This window comes from Cololabis saira, chromosome 2 (assembly GCF_033807715.1).
Source record: "Cololabis saira isolate AMF1-May2022 chromosome 2, fColSai1.1, whole genome shotgun sequence".
NCBI classification, from domain to species: domain Eukaryota; kingdom Metazoa; phylum Chordata; class Actinopteri; order Beloniformes; family Belonidae; genus Cololabis; species Cololabis saira.
In genome coordinates, this window is record NC_084588.1 from 40,775,992 (window position 1) to 40,795,619 (window position 19,628).

At 41.1% G+C, this 19,628-nt stretch overlaps 1 protein-coding gene across 2 annotated transcripts in view; it reads right to left on the reverse strand.

Moving 5' to 3' along the window:
- Positions 1–16,047, reverse strand: part of LOC133463827 (transcription initiation factor TFIID subunit 4-like) — a 124,841-nt gene extending 108,794 nt beyond the window's left edge. For both annotated transcript variants that reach the window (XM_061745576.1, XM_061745569.1), the window contains exons 1-2: positions 14,853–16,047; positions 1,545–1,699 (exon numbers count right to left, since the gene is read on the reverse strand). In XM_061745576.1, coding sequence (XP_061601560.1) covers positions 1,545–1,699; positions 14,853–16,038 — 1,341 coding nt within the window. In that variant the 5' untranslated portion in view covers positions 16,039–16,047. The remainder of the gene's footprint in view (positions 1–1,544; positions 1,700–14,852) is intronic.
- Positions 16,048–19,628: the final 3,581 nt, after the last annotated feature.

A 19,628-nucleotide genomic window follows, 5' to 3' on the forward strand; every position in this document is an offset into this window, starting at 1 on the left:
TGAAGGCTCTGATGAAAACACCTAAAAATGTCTTGTCCGACAAAAACGATTAGCAAATTAAATTGTAAAGCCATGGACAAAATGAACTTTATTAAATCAAAGTTATGTTCAGTTACTGACCCTTATATTGTATAATGTACTTACTCGTTATCTGTAATGTTTATTTTTCTTTATTTTATTTGTTTATATTTTTTTTTTATTTATTTGTATGTTTTTGTTTATTTTTAATTTTATTGTCTTTATTTTCATCTCTGAATGGTACAATAATTTAGTTGTAGGGATGGGGCTCCGTTGGAGCAAGACATGTGAGGGTTATAGGTATTTATCCTATTTACTATGTTAATTCAAATCTCTTGTATGTAATTATTTTGTGAAAATTGAAAAAAAACAATAAAAAGACCTTTGAATAAAAAAAAGTTATGTTCAGTTGTTATATTCTTCATATTTTTGACCCAGGTACTGTTGCACCTTCTCCTGTGGACGTCATTCACTCTTCTTACGAATCAATGACAGCGAGCTCAACCGCATATTTCCTGTAAAGTATATTCATTCTTCTCTCGGTAAACTAAACTGCTCTACGTTCTAGACTTCACTAGAAATCAAGAAATTAACAATTGTTCAACGTGTTCACCGTGGATTTTATCATTCAACGGGAAAAAGAAACTTTAAATGGCAGTTTTGTTCAATGCAAAGCGCTGACTTTGGGGGAAGATCCTTGATGGTCAGTGTATCGGCCGTTTGCAAATAAACCCTCAGAACCTAAATACTAGAGAATGACTTGAAAATAGCTGTCCATGGTACTGACCACGATGAATGACGGATGTTAAAGGACTCATGAGAGGACATATTTGACATGTCTGAACAGACTTTCAGGGGCTGAAAAGGGCAAAAATGATTTTACAGGACCCATCTCATCCCGGGCACAGTCCTTTTGACCTGCTGCCCTCCGGCAAGAGTTCTGAAGCAGCGGACAAATAGACTCAAAAACACATACTATCCCTGGGTCATTAGACTGTACATACATACAATACATAACATAACATAACATAACAGGTGTATTTTTTTTTAATGATGTGGGAGTGATATTTAAGTCACAGTTTGTTGCACTTTATCCAGACATTGTTTGTATTGCTTTTATGTTTTTATACTGTGCTTTTCATACTTATTTATTCCTCTTATTTTTGCTTCCTTTGCACTTTGGTGGGAACATCCCAACCAATCTCGTTGTAACCTGAGCACAATGACGATAAAGTCTATTCTATTCTACGACATGAAATAACCTTTCAATGAACTGTTCAGATTTGTCAGATTCTGTGACATCACAGACCCAGCCCATAGTAAGATGCCCCAGCCTCTACATCTTTATTACGCTGACGGACTATTGGTTGAGTGAGCTGAGCTGAATCAAGTGTCTGGCTCCAATCCCAAAAACCAGCTGCTTTAAAGACAGATGGAAAGCCATGATTGACCAGGGAGGGGTTTTAAAGCATCTCTGACATTTTGACCAGACGATGTGTAAAAATATTGATGGTGTGAAGGCTCACCTGTGGAGTTGTTACTCTGAAGGACGTCCCTGTGGTGGGGGTTGCAGGGCGCGGAGAAATGCTGTTCTGGGCCTGAGCTTGAGCTTGAGCTTGAGCCAACGCCTGCTGAGGAACCATCACCAACTGACCCAACTCCGTACGAACCAGCACCATCCCTGAAGAACAACGAGGAACAGGGTTTCTTTGTTACGCCATTTCATCACTGTCACCGTGTGCCAGGTATCAGCAGAAATAATAAAGAAATGTATGTAAAGGTACTTCATCAGGGTGCCACATACATCACCAAGTGACCATGCCATGCAGAGAAGCGGCTCAGGTGACCTTAAACCATCCCGGGACCTCCTGCGATGTACTGGCCACATCTCCACCACTTTATCGCAAGCTTTTACTTTTGCTCTTGCTCTTTACCATTGTTCTTTTTTATTTCGACCTGTAATTTTTTAGCACGTCTCTGTCTTCCCAGAGCTTGTTGTTGTTGTGTTTTTCTCAGTTGTACTCAAAGGTAACTGTTGGGTTTCTTTGTAAAGTTCATGGGAAGGATTCTTTCTGTAATTTGTCATTATATAAATAGAATTGGAGTGAGGCATGATGGTGGCGTTGTTATGGTTTGTGGCTGATTAACTGTCCTATTGCATGTTGTAGGGAAATATTAGTAAGAAACCCCTTAAACATCTGGCAAAACAAAGGATTTCCAGATTGTACAATTTCTTTTTTGATGACTAACATGTCAGCAAGATCATGTCAGAGACGGGAAGACAATCATCCCAAATACCTTTTTTTTCCTGCCAGAAACAGGCTCACGTCTAGATGTGTACTTACTTCTTCAATGAACAAATTTTACATTGAATGAACAGACAAATGCACAAATGAGGGTATGAGCTTCAAAACCATATGGAAGTTTTTATTATGAGCTACGACAGACAGACTAACAACTATTATAATACTACACTTGTGAAGTTGCCTGTATCAGGTCACGGTGAAACTTTAAATATTTGCGTATCTTTGCAGAATGACCACAATGCAAAAGATGAGTTCAACAGAAAGGTTTGCAGCATTTTTCATCACACTGTAAGTCTGAGCTGTTATTTTGAAGCTCAGATGACTCAGAGCAGATTTCAAAGGCGGCAAATAAACCCTTCTGCCCACCGTCCACTGTTATGACCTGGCTCTTTAGCTATTCAATTACCCATGAGCTTCCATGGACCTTAGAATTAGTTAAATATGATGGATAAAGCAGGGCTGCAAAGATGATGCACCTACTGACTGGATTGTGATTCCCCCAGCCAGAGAAAAGGTGAAGGTCTGATATTTAATACCAGCTACAATAAGTGTCCACAATCTGAGTAATACTGATGGCAGCAGAGCCACTCATGAACATTTTGGATCATTAAAACAGTACAGATTCATAACTACCCAAAGGATTAAGGAATTAAATGATCTGTGTGATTTTGAATGCTCATAATATTTTTGGCAAGACACTGTGACCATCAAAGCTGCTCAAACATTTCCCTATGCACCCAAAGTCTCATCAGATCAACTAAAGAACCACATAGTCAGTTAATACAGGATGTCTGCAGAGAGCTGCAGGTTTATAGTGTCTAAGTTGCTTTTTCTGGGTGAAGCCTTACCAATTTTAAGAGCGCAAGTCCTTATCTGGTTGTCGTATGAGTCTGTTCACCTTGTGTGACCTTTTGTTGCTGCGAATGTACACAATACAGGAATACTGTACTCTGTGTTTACTTCATATCCTTATATTTACGTGCCATGGTGCAACGTTTCGGTTTATGACTGAGCTTGGGAGATGAACAACTTCCAGAGTAAATGCTTGTGTTTCCAGCAAGGTAAGACGTGAGACAGGTGAGTGATCATTGCTGTTAATTTGGTCTATTAATTAACTTTTGGGCCAGTCTGGATCAGTTAAATTGTAAACATCCTCGATGGAAGACGTCCTTCATAGTCACTGGCACTCAGTATATGAATGCACCCTGTGATTCGAGCTTTGCATATTTATCTTAAGGTGCATAACAAGATATAGTTTCTCCAGAGAGAATAAATAAATAAATAAATAAATAAATGTATCTTTTAGGAAGACTACAGACATAAGCCTCTGCTAAAAAGTTATACAAATGCATTTAATTCTTCAAGGTTTGAAATGTTTTCACCAAATCTAATTGTTATAATAGGATAATAGGAGAGTATAAGGAAAATAACAATAATAATAAAAAGTTATGGTTTATATCAAACTTCATGTTGTGCTGCTCGGTTAATCCATCATCACAGTTGCACTGTGGAGTTAGTCTTGCTCAAAATTGAAGACTCCTCCAGACAGTCACTTGTATTAATTAAAAAAACAAAAACAAACAAAGAAACAAAAATAAAACACATCAGACTGTATTTTGTTTCTTACCACAGCATGGGACATATATCCAGGAGGACATAACAAGTGTGGAAAACTTGGGTTTAACCCCACTAAACTACACACCCACCTGAAAGAATCAGTGTTCGTTTGTCTGGTGAACCATAAGAAAACCAGTGGAATAGAATCAAAGTTAATACAAACTTTTATTATATCAAGCACAATGTTTTCTGGCCGGAGGTACACTTCTCTCACAATGGGTAGGAGAGAAATCCATGCAGTGGCCATCAATCCAGTCGTATTTATACTAAGAAAAGGAAGATGTTGAACCTCATTGGTGGACCCAGCTGCGGGAAAGACACCCAAACGTCTCACCTCCAGCCCTACATCTCCACCTGGGGTGTCAACCCGATCACAGATAAGACCCCCCCAATGCTAAGCATCTGTTTCTCCCCATTGTCTTCACTTAAAAAAAATGGTATGTATTTGAACTATCTATACCAGGGGTGTCCAAAGTCGGTCCTCGAGGGCCAGTGTCCTGCATGTTTTTTTTTTTTTTTTTTAAACACTTTATTTATAGTTTTTTTCCATGTTACAGAAGAATGAACATTCAATAACATTTCAACCCCGCCCACCCACCCCTCACAAGGTCAGAAACAATAAGTAAAGAAAAAACTAAATAAAATGAAAATAAATTAAACAGAATTATCAAAAAAAAAAGGAAGCACATTATATCTGTATGTAGATATGCACTCACACATACCTTGATAGACTTATATTTTGGCTTAAAAGCATGTCGGGGACTCTCTCAATCGTGCGCACAGATCCAGCTGGTCACTTCATATGTAGCATGTTAGGATAGTATCAAGTAAGAGATATGTTCTCAATGAATTCTATGAAGGGAGTCCAGACTTGAATAAATCTGTCCTTACGACCACTACGACTATATTTCAGCTTCTCTAGTGGGATCATAGAAAGCACCTCCTTAACCCAGTGTTTAAATGAGGGCGGTGCAGCCGACTTCCACTGCATAAGAATTAACCTCCGAGCCATCAGTGTTAAAAAAGCTATGGCATTTAACTGCAAGATAGTAAATTGTGCGTCTGAGGGTGTTGTTCCAAAAACAGCGATTACAGGATCGGGATCAACGTTGACACCCCGTATGTGAGATATAGCCTCGAAAATCTTTGTCCAGAAGCTGTTCAGAGACCTGCATGACCAAAACATATGACCCAGCGTAGCTGGACTATGGCTACATCTTGGGCATGCAGGATTGGCATCAGGGTATATTTTGGCCAATTTCTCGTTCGAATAGTGTAACCGATGCACAACTTTGAATTGAATAAGGCCATGCCTGATGCAGAGAGATGTGGTGTGGATACGCTTCAAACTATTTTGCCATGTCTCATCAGATAGTGCAATGCCCAAATCCTCCTCCCATTTCAATCTCGTGTTTTCCCATGATGGGGGATCAATGTCTAGTAACGCCTGGTAAATCTTGGATATCCTCCTCTTCCCACTGGGATCCAGCTCTAACATGATATTCAAAACATTCTTTGGTGGTAAGTGGGGAAATGGGAAGTGCTTTTTAGCAAAGCTGCGCACCTGCAAATATCTAAAAAAGTGACTCCTTGGAATGTTATTGTCCTTCTGCAGTAAGTCAAATGAAGCGAATGTGCCATCCACAAAGAGGTCATCAAAAAATACCACCCCGTTTCTATGCCATGTTTCAAAAGCAATGTCGGTTTGTGATGGGGGAAACAGATGATTCCGTACCAGGGGAAGAAGAGTGATTGCCTGGCTAAGCTGGAAATGCTTCCTGAATTGAAGCCAGATTTTAAGTGAATTTCTAATAACTGGGCCCAAGCTTTGGAGACTTAAATTAGTGGGAATGGAGCTACTCAGGATGGAGACTGGAGAAAGTGACGGGTTCGATTCGAGTTCCATAGTAACCCACATTGGTCCCTTCTTACTTTCATGCATCGAGATCCAATAATTCAGTTTGGAAATGTTAGCTGCCCAGTAATAAAATAGGAAGTTAGGCAGGCCCAGTCCCCCCGAGCCCTTGGGCATCTCTAATGAAGTTCTTTTAATTCGCGGGGAGGATTTGCCCCAGATAAAGCTTGTGATGTGACTGTTCAATTGTTTAAACCATGACTTAGTTAGTAAAACCGGGATCATCTGGAACAGATATAAAAAGCGTGGTAGCACTGTCATTTTTACCGTGTTAACTCGACCCGCTAGCGTAATGGGGAGAGCTGACCACCGAAGGAAGTCCTGTTTGGTGCGTTCTAACAAAGCTTTAAAGTTGTGGTCATAGAGGTTTTTGTATAAACGTGTAACATTTATGCCTAAGTAGGTGAAAAACTGTTGTTCTAATTTGAATGGAAAGCTGCTATAGTCGATGGATTTCGCTAGTTGATTTATGGGGAAGAGCAGACTTTTAGATAGATTAAGACTGTAGCCAGATAGTCTTCCAAATTGTTGTAATGTTTGTATCAGTTTAGGGATTGATTCCATTGGGTTCGCTATATATAATAAAAGATCGTCCGCGTATAATGACACTTTATGTACTGTTCGATTTCTTGTAATACCGGCGATGCACTGCTGAGATCTCAAGGATGTAGCGAGCGGTTCAATGGCCAGATCAAACAGGAATGGTGAGAGGCAACATCCCTGCCGTGTACCTCTATGTAGTCTGAAATAGTCGGACTTGGTGGAGTTTGTACGTATTGAAGCCGTTGGCGACGCGTATAGTATCTTGATCCACGAGGTGAAAGAGGGGCCAAAACCAAATCTATCAAGCACCATAAATAAGTAATCCCACCCGACCTGGTCAAATGCCTTCTCCGCATCGAGTGAAAGCACAACCTCTGCTTCCCGGGTTGAGTGGGTAGAGTAAAGCACATTGAGCAGACGCCTCATATTGTAGAACGACTGCCTCCCTGGTATAAACCCCGTTTGATCTGGATCGATAATTTTTGGGATCACTGTTTCCAGTCGACGTGCTAAAACTTTCGTAAGAATCTTGTAATCACAGCACAATAGACTGATCGGACGATACGAACCACAATCCAATGGGTCCCTACCTTTTTTCAACAAAACCGATATAGTAGCCTGTGTCATAGTGGGAGGCAGCTTCCCATCCAAAGTGATTTCCTGAAACAATAAGCGCAGAAAGGGTGCCAACTTAGCTGCAAACACCTTGTAAAATTCTACAGGGAATCCATCGGGACCGGGAGTTTTCCCGCTTTGCATGGATCTTATTGCCTGTGTTATCTCCTCGGTCGTTATGGGAGCATCAAGCATAGTTTTATCCTCTGTAGTAACATTTGGTAGTGTCAAGCTGTCTAAGAAGGTGTGGAGGTCTGCAGCGTTCACAGAAGCCTGTGATCTGTACAGTTCAGTGTAATATGCTTTGAAACGGTCATTTATGGCTTGCGGGTGTGAAGAGGTCGAGTCTGATGAGACGCGAATTTCAGGAATTGCACTCTGCGCCGTTATTTTTTTAAGTTGATGGCATAATAACTTCCCTGCCCTCTCACCATGCTCGTAGTATGTTTGTCTTGTTTTAAGCATCATCCGCTCAGTCTGTCTTATAGAGAGGTTGTCAAATTCCGTTTTTAGTAATAACCGTTCCTTGAAAAGCTCAGGTGTATAATTATGGGCCAACTGATTGTCTATATCGAATATCTTTTGGTTTAGTTCGCTAAGGCGTTTATTCCGTTCCCTTTTCCTATGGGCTGCATAAGAGATAATCTGACCCCTGAGATATGCCTTAAGTGACTCCCAAATAGTTGCATATGACATTCCTGGAGTAATATTAATCGAGAGAAAGAAGTCTATTTGGTCAGAGATAATTTTTTGAAATGACGTTTGTGTTAGCAGCAATGGGTCAAGTTGCCATGAGCGTTGGGGCACGGAGCTATTTGGAAATGACATGTCCAACTGGACAGGGCAATGATCAGAAATTGTTATGCTATGATATCTGCTATCAGTCACATAGGACATTGTTCTATAATCAATCAGGAAAAAGTCTATTCTAGTGTATGAAAGGTGGACCGGCGAAAAGAATGAAAACTGTCTGGCGGAGGGATTGGCGTGTCTCCAGGGGTCGTATAATCTATAAGACTGCATGAAAGACAGAATTAGAGCACTTGATTTGGACACATTCCTGTTTTGCTTAGGATTGGACTTGTCTAAAGCTGGCTGTAGAGCGCAGTTGAAGTCTCCCCCCAATATCAACAAATGCGAATTCAGGTCTGGGAGTCTCGTTATGAGGTGAGAGAAGAACTGAGGATCATCCCAGTTGGGGCCATAGAGGTTGACGAGTGCCACCAAACTACCAAACAGCTTCCCTGTTACTATGACGAACCTACCCTTGTCATCTGGTGTAATATTAATTGGCGTGAAAGGGACACCTTTCCTTATTAGTACTGCAGCCCCTCTAGATCTGTCTCCGTAATCTGAATGAAATATCTGGCTAATCCAGCCCTTCTTCAATTTATCATGTTCATCACTCCGGAGGTGTGTCTCTTGTAGGTACATGATGTCTGAACCTAATGATTGTAGGCGTGTGAAAATCCTATTGCGCTTAATAGGATGCTGGACCCCTTTAATGTTCCAACTGATAAATCTAATTGAGCCTAGGTCCTGAGCGGCCATTGTTAACTTGATATGATGTGTAAGATTGCGATTGTGTGACCAGCTGGACCGACCCTAACAGAGTGCATGTCCCCAGGATGTCACCCGGTGCTAAGAAAAATATACAAACATGTGAGTGTTTCTCAACCAAAAAAAGTATGCAACCAAAAACAATAATATAAGAAAAAAGACCTTGAAACCCTGTGCTGACCTGTTCTAAAACCCAGGTCGCTCTAGCCTCTCCTAACAGTAGGCTAGGTCCCCACATAATTATAATGGGTTAACACTTAACTATCCATGAAGATCCCCAGAACAAATTAACAACAATTATAGCACTGAGGTAATAATACAAAGAAACACTAGTAATTATAAATGATTAAAATTGACAAATAGAAGAAAAAGGGGAGAAATAAGTAAAAAATAAAGAGATGGCTAGGCATGCTGTTCACAGGTGGTCTAATAAAAGCAGTGGGCTTTTGAGTAGTTAGTGATGGCGACCACCGTGACAGAACTAAGTAAGTTATAAAAAAGGTAAGATCTAGCACAACAAATACACCCTCTCTTCTCCATACCCTCACGCACATGCACATACATACTCACTCATATACACACACAGCTGTATGGATAATTAATCCACACTGACGCTCGTACAAGATTACACACACACACACACACACACACACACACACACACACACACACACACACACACACACACACACACACACACACACACACACACACATACACACACACACACACACACACAGACACACCCACACGGACACACCCACACACGCGCAAGGGGGAATTGAAAATAAAAATAAAATATGTATCTTTTAAGAATCTACACACATAAAATAAAATGACCTGATAATAAGCAATATGATTTTGAAAATATGTGATACGAGAACAAAGATGGTGGTAGAACTAAAGATTTGAGGCAAAATTCAGCTTATCAACTGGCTGTGAACAGTACGTTACTTACAGTAATAGACCGACGAATGTCTCTTACAGTAATAGCCACAGTTTCAGGATGCCCTGATAAGTCACTCACTGTGAGAAGCCCTCTGTGAGGATAAGTTCTTTGAGACATAAGCCTGCGCTTCTTCTGGCGTGGAGAAAACCCGCTCCTGGTTGTTGTGGGTGATCCTGAGGCGCGCCGGATAGAGGATGCCGTACCGGACTCCTTCCAGCCCGCGGAGCTGCCGCCGCACCGCGCTGTATCCCGCCCGGGCTCTGGCCACCCGCGTAGTATAATCCGGGTAGACAGAGATGGTTATCCCGTCCACCTTGACCTGCTGCTTCACCCTGGCTAGACGAAGAATTTCAGCACAGTCCCGAAAGTAGTGTAGACGGGCCACGATGACGCGCGGCTGTTCTCCGGCTCTCGGCGCAGGCTGCAGCGAGCGGTGGGATCTATCCAGCTCCGGCGCTTTCTGGAGTTCAAACGCCTTCTGCAGAAGCGCCGAAACAGCCGTGACAGAGCTGCTCTGACTCTCCGGCACCCCCACGATCCTGACATTATTCCTTCTTGCTCTTGCTTCCAGATCCTCACATTTATTTTGCAATGATTCAGATTGCGCTTGAAGATGCTTGACTTCGCGCTGTAATGTTACGATGTCATCCGTGCACGAGGACAGACTTTTTTCCATTTCACTCGTGGTATCTTTTAACGAGGTTAACTCTTTAGCAACTGAGCTTTGGTATGATTGCAACTCAGTCTTTACCGTGTGGATGTCGCCTCGCAGCCCCGCCATCTCCTTCTCCAGCACCTCTCTTATCTCCACCTTCAGAATAGTACCAATATCTTCACGAAGTGACACGAGGAGCTCCTGCCTGAAGGTCTCCGTGGCCAGTGCTGAAGTCATGTCGGCGCGGGTCGGGCTGTCACCTGCGGCCGTGGCCGTGCCAGAGGGATGGGGCCTCGGTGTAGATGCAGCGGTCTTGCGGGTTTTGGGCGCGTTGCCAGCCATGTCTTCTCACGTAAATGTTTTAGAAAGTACTACTAAGCTGAAATAACTCCAAAAAGCAACACTTTGTTCCAACTAGTGCTATATTAACGGCTTTTAATAAGAAGGTCCCGGGGAGCTTCAACACGTGCGTCTATTCCATAGCCTGCTCACCAGCGCCCCCCCGTGTCCTGCATGTTTTAGTTGTTTCCCTGCATCAACACATCTGATTCTAATTAACGGTCGTCACCACCTTGTCATCAAAGTCTGGATAGTTCTGTTGATGACCAAGCTCCTTGTATCACGGTTTGATAAGAAAGGGACACATCTAAAACATGCAGGACACCGGCCCTCGAGGACCGACTGTGGACACCCCTGATCTATACCCTGTATCTCAGGGGGAGGAAACCCTGGTCCTCGAGTGCCACTGTCCTGCATGTCTTAGATGCTACCCTGCTTTAACACACCTGATTCTAATTAGTCATCAGCTTGTCATCCAGGGCTGCACAATTCTGTTGATGACACAGGTACTTTTATCACGGTGTGCTGAAGCAGGGTAGCATCTAAGACAGGGGTGTGGGACTCCAGTCCTCGAGGGCCGGTGTCCCTGCAGGTTTTAGATGTTTCCCTGCTTCATTGCACCATGATACAAGTGACTGTGTCATCAACAGAACTATCCAGACTTTGATGACAAGCTGGTGACGATGATTAATTAGAATCAGGTGTGTTAAAGCAGTGAAACATCTAAAACAGGGGTGCCCAATCCTGGTCCTCGAGAGCCCCTATCCAGCATGTTTTAGATGTTTCCCTGCTTCCTCACACCTGATTCTAATTACCTGTCATCATTAGCTTGTCATAAAGGTCTGGGCAGTTCTGTTGTTGAAACAGCTACTTTCATCACGGTGTGCTTAAGCAGGGAAACATCTAAAACAGTGTTTCTCAATCCTGGTCCTCGAGTACCACTGTCCTGCATGTTTTAGATGTTTCCCTGCTTCAGCACACCGTGATACAAGTACCTGTGTCATCAACAGAACTGTGCAGACCTTGGTGACAAGTTAATAAGGACCTTTAATTAGAATCAGATGTGTCGGTGCAGGGAAACATCTAAAACATGCAGGACAGTGGTACTCGAGGACCAGGATTGAGAAGCACTGATCTAAAACATGCTGGATAGGGGCTCTCCAGGACCAGGATTGGGCACCCCTGATCTAAAACATGCAGGACACCGGCCCTTCTGGGATTCAGTTTGACACCTGTGATCACATGCAGGACAGTGGCACTCGAGGACCAGGGTTGCCTACCCCTGCTGTATCTAAAGAAAACAGTCGGGCCATGAACAGAGGCTGACTCCGTGACTAGATAAAAACAGCTGACCTATAGCTGAACTGCTGAATAGGAGGTAACTTTGCACGCAGGACTGTCTCAGAAAATTAGAATATTGTGATAAAGTTCTTTATTTTCTGTAATGCAATTTAAAAAAAAAAAAAAAAAAATGTCATACATTCTGGATTCATTACAAATCAACTGAAATATTGCAAGCCTTTTATTATTTTAATATTGCTGATTATGGTTTACAGTTTAAGATTAAGATTCCCAGAATATTCTATTTTTTTGAGATAGGATATTTGAGTTTTCTTAAGCTGTAAGCCATGATCAGCAATATTAAAATAATAAAAGGCTTGCAATATTTCAGTTGATTTGTAATGAATCTAGAATGTGTCATTTATGTTTTTGTAAATGCATTACAGAAAATCACAATATTCAAATTTTCTGAGACAGTCCTGTATATAGAGAAAAACACCAGTGTTAGAAACCCTTGAAACTCTTAACAAATTCATGAAATCCTAACACACCAAACAGAGGAGTAAAGGCTGATTTATAGTTCCGCGTTACAACAACGCAGAGCCTACGCCGTAACTTTACGGCGTAGGCTCTGCATCGATTTAACGCGGAACCATAATTTAGGCTTATAGGCTGATTTATGGTTCTGCGTTACACCAACGCAGAGCTACCCCGTAGTCTCTGCGTCGATTCAACACAGAAGCATAATCCAGGCTTGAGTACACATGTTATGGATGTACCGGTAGGGTTGCCACCCGTCCCGTAAAATACGGAATTGTCCTTTATTTGAGAAAAAAATGTTGCGTTTATTGAAATAAGTTAACTTTTACACCATATTCTAGTTGAATTATTGAAATAAATTAACTTTTACACCACATTCTAGTTGAATTATTGAAATAAATTAACTTTTACACTATTTTCTAGTTGAATTATTGAAAAAATTAACTTTTACACCATATTCTAGTTGAATTATTGAAATAAATTAACTTTTACACCATATTCTTCACCTGTATCTATATTATACATCTGGGCTGATGTGGACATACATAGAATAGGATATTTCAGTTACTAGTATGGTTGGCTGTCTGTACAGTGCAAGTTCAATGCTATTAAAGCACTTTAAACTTTAAATCAAAGCATTTTGTTTTTTCATATAAAATAAACACTTTTTTATGCAGTTTAGAAGTTTGGGGGCTTTTTTTTGGCTCCTGCGCTGCTGAAATCGGGTGTCCCTTATTTCTATTTCTCATGGGCGCAATTTCCACTGGGGACAGGGGGGACATGTCCCCCCCACTTTTCAAAATCATGTTTTTGTCCCCCCCACTTTTTACAGTTTAAAAACTAACGGTAGGCTCAGTCTGTAATTGCGAATCATCAAGACACCCTGTGTGAAGGTACTGACGGGCCTTTGTTTATAAGGAAAGGAAGGAATGAACATGATCTATTTTCATATTTCATAGGAGAAATATGTGGAGACAGGCGCAAGTGAAGAGGTGCAGGCAGGAACCCAAACATGTTAGCCCAAAAGTGATTGTAGAACAGCATCTCAGCAACAAAACCTTAAGATTTCAAGAGAACTGGTACTGTGAATTTCCTTGGCTCCATTATAAACAAGGAGGAGTCAATGGAATCCTATGTTTTTTCTGTGCCCAAGCTTTTGAAAATGAAAAATCAAGCCTGGCCAAGAATGCACATCCAGCATTTTCCCAAATGGTGGAAAAAAAAAGTTAAAAAGTGTCTAAAAAAGTAAATGCATATTAAAATTGTTTGATTGTTCGCATTCACACACACAAAGCCACACTGCACATCCACGCTTCAGCTACACGCACAAATTTGCGGACCCTACTTGTGTCCCCCCCACCTCTGAAACGAAAGTTTCGCCCTTGCTATTTCTGAAAGGAATTGTCCTTTATTTGAGAAAAAAAATTTGCGTTTATTGAAATAAGTTAACTTTTACACCATATTCTAGTTGAATTATTGAAATAAATTAACTTTTACACCATATTCTAGTTGAATTATTGAAATAAATTAACTTTTACACTATTTTCTAGTTGAATTATTGAAAAAATTAACTTTACACCATATTCTAGTTGAATTATTGAAATAAATTAACTTTTACACCATATTCTAGTTGAATTATTGAAATAAATTAACTTTTACACCATATTCTTCACCTGTATCTATATTATACATCTGGGCTGATGTGGACATACATAGAATAGGAGGATATTTCAGTTACTAGTAATGTTGGCTGTCTGTACAGTCATGCAAGTTCAATGCTATTAAAGCACTTTAAACTTTAAATCAAAGCATTTTGTTTTTTCATATAAAATAAACACTTTTTTATGCAGTTTAGAAGTTTGGGGGCTTTTTTCTGGCTCCTGCGCTGCTGAAATCGGGTGTCCCTTATTTCTATTTCTGAAAGGTGGCAACCCTATGTACAAGCTAGGGCTGTTCGATTAATCGATTTTAAATCGTAATCGCGATTATGTAATTAGAACGATGTTAAAACGTGAAAATCGGAAAATCGATTTTTTCACTTTTTTTTTTTAACCTTGTCTGCACACATATTAATGATTGATACCATATTAATGATTGATGGAAATACCTCTCAATACCTGCGACAAGTGCCCCATCGGAGAGGCTCTTTAGTGTAGGAGGGGGCGTTGTAACATGCCACTGGGCATCCCTCAAGCCAGATGCGATTCAGAGATAAAACTTTATATTTTATTATATTTTTTAAAACTTTTTTTCAACTTATTTTACAGAGTTTTGCACTTTATTCATTCATTTTTGGTTTAATAAGAGCAAAGTTTGCACTTAAAGCTCAATGGGGCAAATGTTCAATAAAAAAACAGCATATTTGAAATCATTTCTTTGCCTTTTGTCAATTCACAAAATAATCTTAATCGTAATCGAAAATCGGATTTTGAGAGAAAAAAAATCGAGATTTTATTTTTGGGCAAAATCGAACAGCCCTAGTACAAGCAGCATTTCCTCCCAGCTCTGCACCTACCAGGCGGGATGGTGAAGCCGGGCGGCAGCTGGATGGTGGTCTGCTGCTGCTGAGGTCTGACGATGAGCTGCGGGGCGACGAGCCTGGGGGCGGCTGCGGGTCCGGGTCGCGGCTGGGGCTGTGCGGGGGTGACAGGGGTGACAGGGGTGACGGAGGGGGCCGGTGGTCTCACCACGCTCTGGGTTGCCATGGTGACAGATGTGGTGACAGATGTGGTCTGAGTCTGAGCAGTCCCACATGATGCACAGGTGGCGGGAGGCTGGGAGACTGCTGCAGCCGAGGTGGTGGGGACCGTGGTGGGGACCGTGGTGGGGACCGGGGTCGGTACCGGGGTCGGTACCGTGGTCGCTACCAGGGTCGGTACTGGGGTCCCCTCAGAGCTGACCCCTCCAGGCGGACTGCACCGCAGCTCAGGACTGGGTTTGGACGGTCCCTCCTCCGCCCTGGGGGTCCCTTGGCCCGGCTCTGGGCTGGGTTTGCAGGGGTCCCCCCTGGGTGCAGCCAGGACCAGGGCCGACACCGTGGTCCCGGTGCCGTTCTGGGCCATGCTGGCCACGATGTGGCTGGGCAGCCTCTGCAGGGCGATGGTGGGGGTGCCCCGGTCCAGGGCCACGGCGGACCGGCCCGGGGCCAGGCTGGCGCTTGACAGCGTGAAGGTGGAGGTGTTGATGGACGCGGTGCACGCCGGTCCCGGTCCTGGGTCCCCGGGACCCTGCACGGACCCAGTCCCGGTCCTGCGGGTCATGGTCACGGCTCCGTTCAGACTCTTGATCCGCGCAGAGGCGCTCCTCCTCGGCGCGGCTGATCGCCTCCGGACCGGGGTCTCACCTGTCCCAGGTGAGCCCGCCCCCGGGGAGACCCGGATGGACGCGGTCCCGACCTGCCGGGCTGTTGTGATGGACGCACCACGTGACCAGCCCTGCGGGGGACAGCTGTCCGGGGACATGTCGGCTTTACTCCGCCGTCCCGCTTGTTGTTGCTGTTCTGGTGTTGTGATGCTCACTGGACCCGGGAGCGTTTTGCCTAAGTGATGGTTAGAGCCAGCGCCTCCGTTTTCCTCTGTTTTGCCCACTGCGTTGCTTTGGCCGGACAGCTGTGACTCTAGCGAGCCCACCAGGTCGCTGACGGCTTTCTCATCGACCTCTGAAAACAGCATATCTTCCAGGGGGTCGGAGGCGCCCGCCATCTCTGATCACAGACAGCTCTTGTGTTTTCCTACAGTGCGCATGCGTGTTACTAGGCATTGTGGGAACGAATCTGACGTCATCAAGTGAGTAGGGAACCAACGTTGATGCGCTTCTTACATACCTTTTATTTATAACTGTCTTGACCTTTCCTTATTGTTTTCTAGGCATCTGATTCTATTCCTCATACCTGTTTTATTTATTTATATATTTAGTTTATTCTCTATTTATTTACTTGTTATTACTATTATTATTATTATTATTATTTTGACTGTTACCTTCATTATCTACAGTATATTATGACTTCTCTTTCATACTAGATTTTTTTTTATTATTTACTCCATCATTGTATGTGCTGTTCCAATCTTGTTGGTGTTTGTATAGCAAGATTTGCTAATAAAGTTTAAAAAATAAAAACAATGATGCACTTCTTAGTGCCCTTTTTCTCACTACATGATAGTAACATATAACCAGCTTTGTGAAAATGTATTAAAGTTGTTTTCAGATAAATCTAAAAACACATATATGCTTTAGGTTTTAACAAACTTGGTATTAACCATTAATATATATGCAGACAAAAAAAAAAGAAAAATCAACAAGACTTCATGTTAAAGGAGCATGAGGCAGGATTGAGGCAGGATTTATGAAAAAAAAATCGTATATGTTTTAAGTTTTCTAGTAATAATGTCAGATGAAGCGTTCCAAACCAAAAACAATGAGCCCTCTAGCTATCTCTCTGTTGCCTTGAACAGGCTGTGTGCTGCAAAATGTGCTGCAATTCTGGGCCCGAATTTCCGGCGCTGTCCTGCGGATGTGACGTCAAATGGCGCTGCATGCGCGTTCTCCCCGTTCTCCCGTGCCGGCTTCGCTGTTGGCTGCAGTACCCCCGACGGCCGTCGTGGCGAAGGGTGGCGCTAGAGTCTCATTTCTTAAAAGGAGTCTCATGCTCCTTTAAAAGATTGTATCAGTGTTAACTAAAATAATGTTTTTTTTCATGTTTTCTTTTTTTTAGTTAACACTGCTTGTTGTTGTTGTTGTTGTGGTTGTGGTTGTTGTTGCTGCTGTTCTGGTGTTGTGATGCTCACTGGACCCGGGAGCGTTTTGCCTAAGTGATGGTTAGAGCCAGCGCCTCCGTTTTCCTCTGTTTTGCCCACTGCGTTGCTTTGGCCGGACAGCTGTGACTCTAGCGAGCCCACCAGGTCACTGACGGCTTTCTCATCGACCTCTGAAAACAGCATATCTTCCAGGGGGTCGGAGGCGCCCGCCATCTCTGATCACAGACAGCTCTTGGGTTTTCCTACAGTGCGCATGCGTGTTACTAGGCATTGTGGGAACGAATCTGACGTCATCAAGTGAGTAGGGAACCAACGTTGATGCACTTCTTACAACATACCCTCTGCTTTTTATCTTTATTATCTTTATCTTTATTTTGTTGTGTTCTGTTCCAATCCATTGTATACCTTGTTGGTGTTTGTATAGCAAGATTTGCTAATAAAGTTTAAAAAATAAAAAAAAGATGCACTTCTTAGTGCCCTTATTCTCACTACATGATAGTAACATATAACCAGCTTTGTACAAATGTATTAAAATGGTTTTCAGATAAATCTAAAAATACATATATGCTTTAGGTTTTAACAAACTTGGTATTAACCATTAATATATATGCAGACAAAAAAAAAAAGAAATCAACAAGACTTCATGTTTAAAGATTTTATCAGTGTTAACTAAATTTCTTTTTTTTTCATGTTTTCTGCTTTATATGTTTCTTAAATATTTTGCCACTGACATTTCTGAATAGTATGTTGAATAAAGTTTTGGTTTACAAAAATTTGAATAAAAGTTTTCAAGGCAAATTGTATGAAATAACTTGTATAAAAGGGACTGCAATTATGTTAGCATCTGAAGTTCAGGTGGGTTTTGTTTCAGAGGTTTGCAATATTTTAAAAGGAAGAGAGAAAGGTAAAACAAAATCAAGATGTCAAAATGCAAAAGGTAAATTATGTAATAATCTTAAACATTTGGAAGCTGTATTTACTTTTTGATAATTCTGTAAACCGTAGAGGTTGAGCCTGCGTAATTTTGCGATAATAACGGCCACCTTTGTCTACGTCTGTTAATCACTTTCATATCTAAACATTTTTTTATAGATATATTTATTTAAAAAATAAGATTTACAATAACAATAGAAATATCAATATTTCCCCCCTTTTTTAACTTTTCATAACAGTAATTAAACAAAAATAAATAAATAATAATAATAATAGAAAAAAATAATAATAAATAAATACAACAACACACCCCTCTCCCCTTTCCTCCCTCATATGGTCAATAGATTACATCATTCAAAATAATTTAGCTTCTTTTCACATATGCATATCAATACTGGAGCAAATTAATAATGAAATAAATAATCAAGTCCTGCAAAAACACATTCATTAATGCAGTAGATGATTCAGATCATTAGCTAGTCCAATAAAGGCAAAAAATCCAAAAAAGGTCCCCAAATAAGGTCAAAGTCTCTAGGTTTTTTTCTAACAGAATACAGTATTTTTTCTGGAGTGCTATATGTTGCAAGTTCATTGGTCCACTGTTTGGGTGCTGGGGTTTTTTCTGATTTCCAGTTTTTTAAAATACAATTTTTTGCCGCAGTGCCTGCAAGCAGAATGAAGTACTTTTTATGATAAGTCATATTTAGTGAACTGATATCTCCCATTATCCAGACCTTAGGATCAAGAATATAGGATTTTAAAATGTCAGAGATTGTTTTGACCACGTATTTCCAGAAAGCATCTATAATTGGACAGTTCCAGAGCATATGGAGTATATTTCCAGTGTTTATTTTACATCTTTGGCACATGGCAGAGACCGCACTATTAATCTATAGGGAGTGTAGTAAATTTGATGTAAACATTTTTTTCTTGATTCTCTTCTATCGAAAGTGAACATATTCGGTTGATTTAAGAAATATCAACAATATTTAGCCAAGTGGGCAACGTTTGTAGAAGAAACAGAGACAGAAGAGGTCTCTGATCACAGATAGCTCTTGTATTACAGTGTGCATGCTGTTACTAGGCATTGTGGGAACGAATCTGACATCAATAAATTAATCTGCTTAGTGCCCTTATTCTCACTACATGCTAGTAACATACAGCTTCAGGCACATTTATTAAAGTGGTTTTCAGATTCATCTAAAAACACTTAGAATATGAGATGTTTAAAAGAAAGTTGATAACATTCAGCACCACCTATAGGCTAATGACCAATTAACTTACTTATTTATGTTGCCAAATTATTACCTTATACCTTCCTGCGAATGTAGCTTTACTTTCAAATATAAGTCACTTCGATAAGAAATCAACAATATATAACAACAAAATAACAACAAAAAACATTATAAATTAGATTATATATTAAAATGCATATATATACTTTAGGTTTTACCAAACTTGGTATTAACCATTCATATATATGCAGACAAAAAAAAAGAAATCAAGATTCTATCAGTTTTAAGTAAGATAATATTTGTTTTTGTTTCACTGACATGACATGACACTGCCAATGACATGTCTGAATAGTATGTTGAATAAAGTTT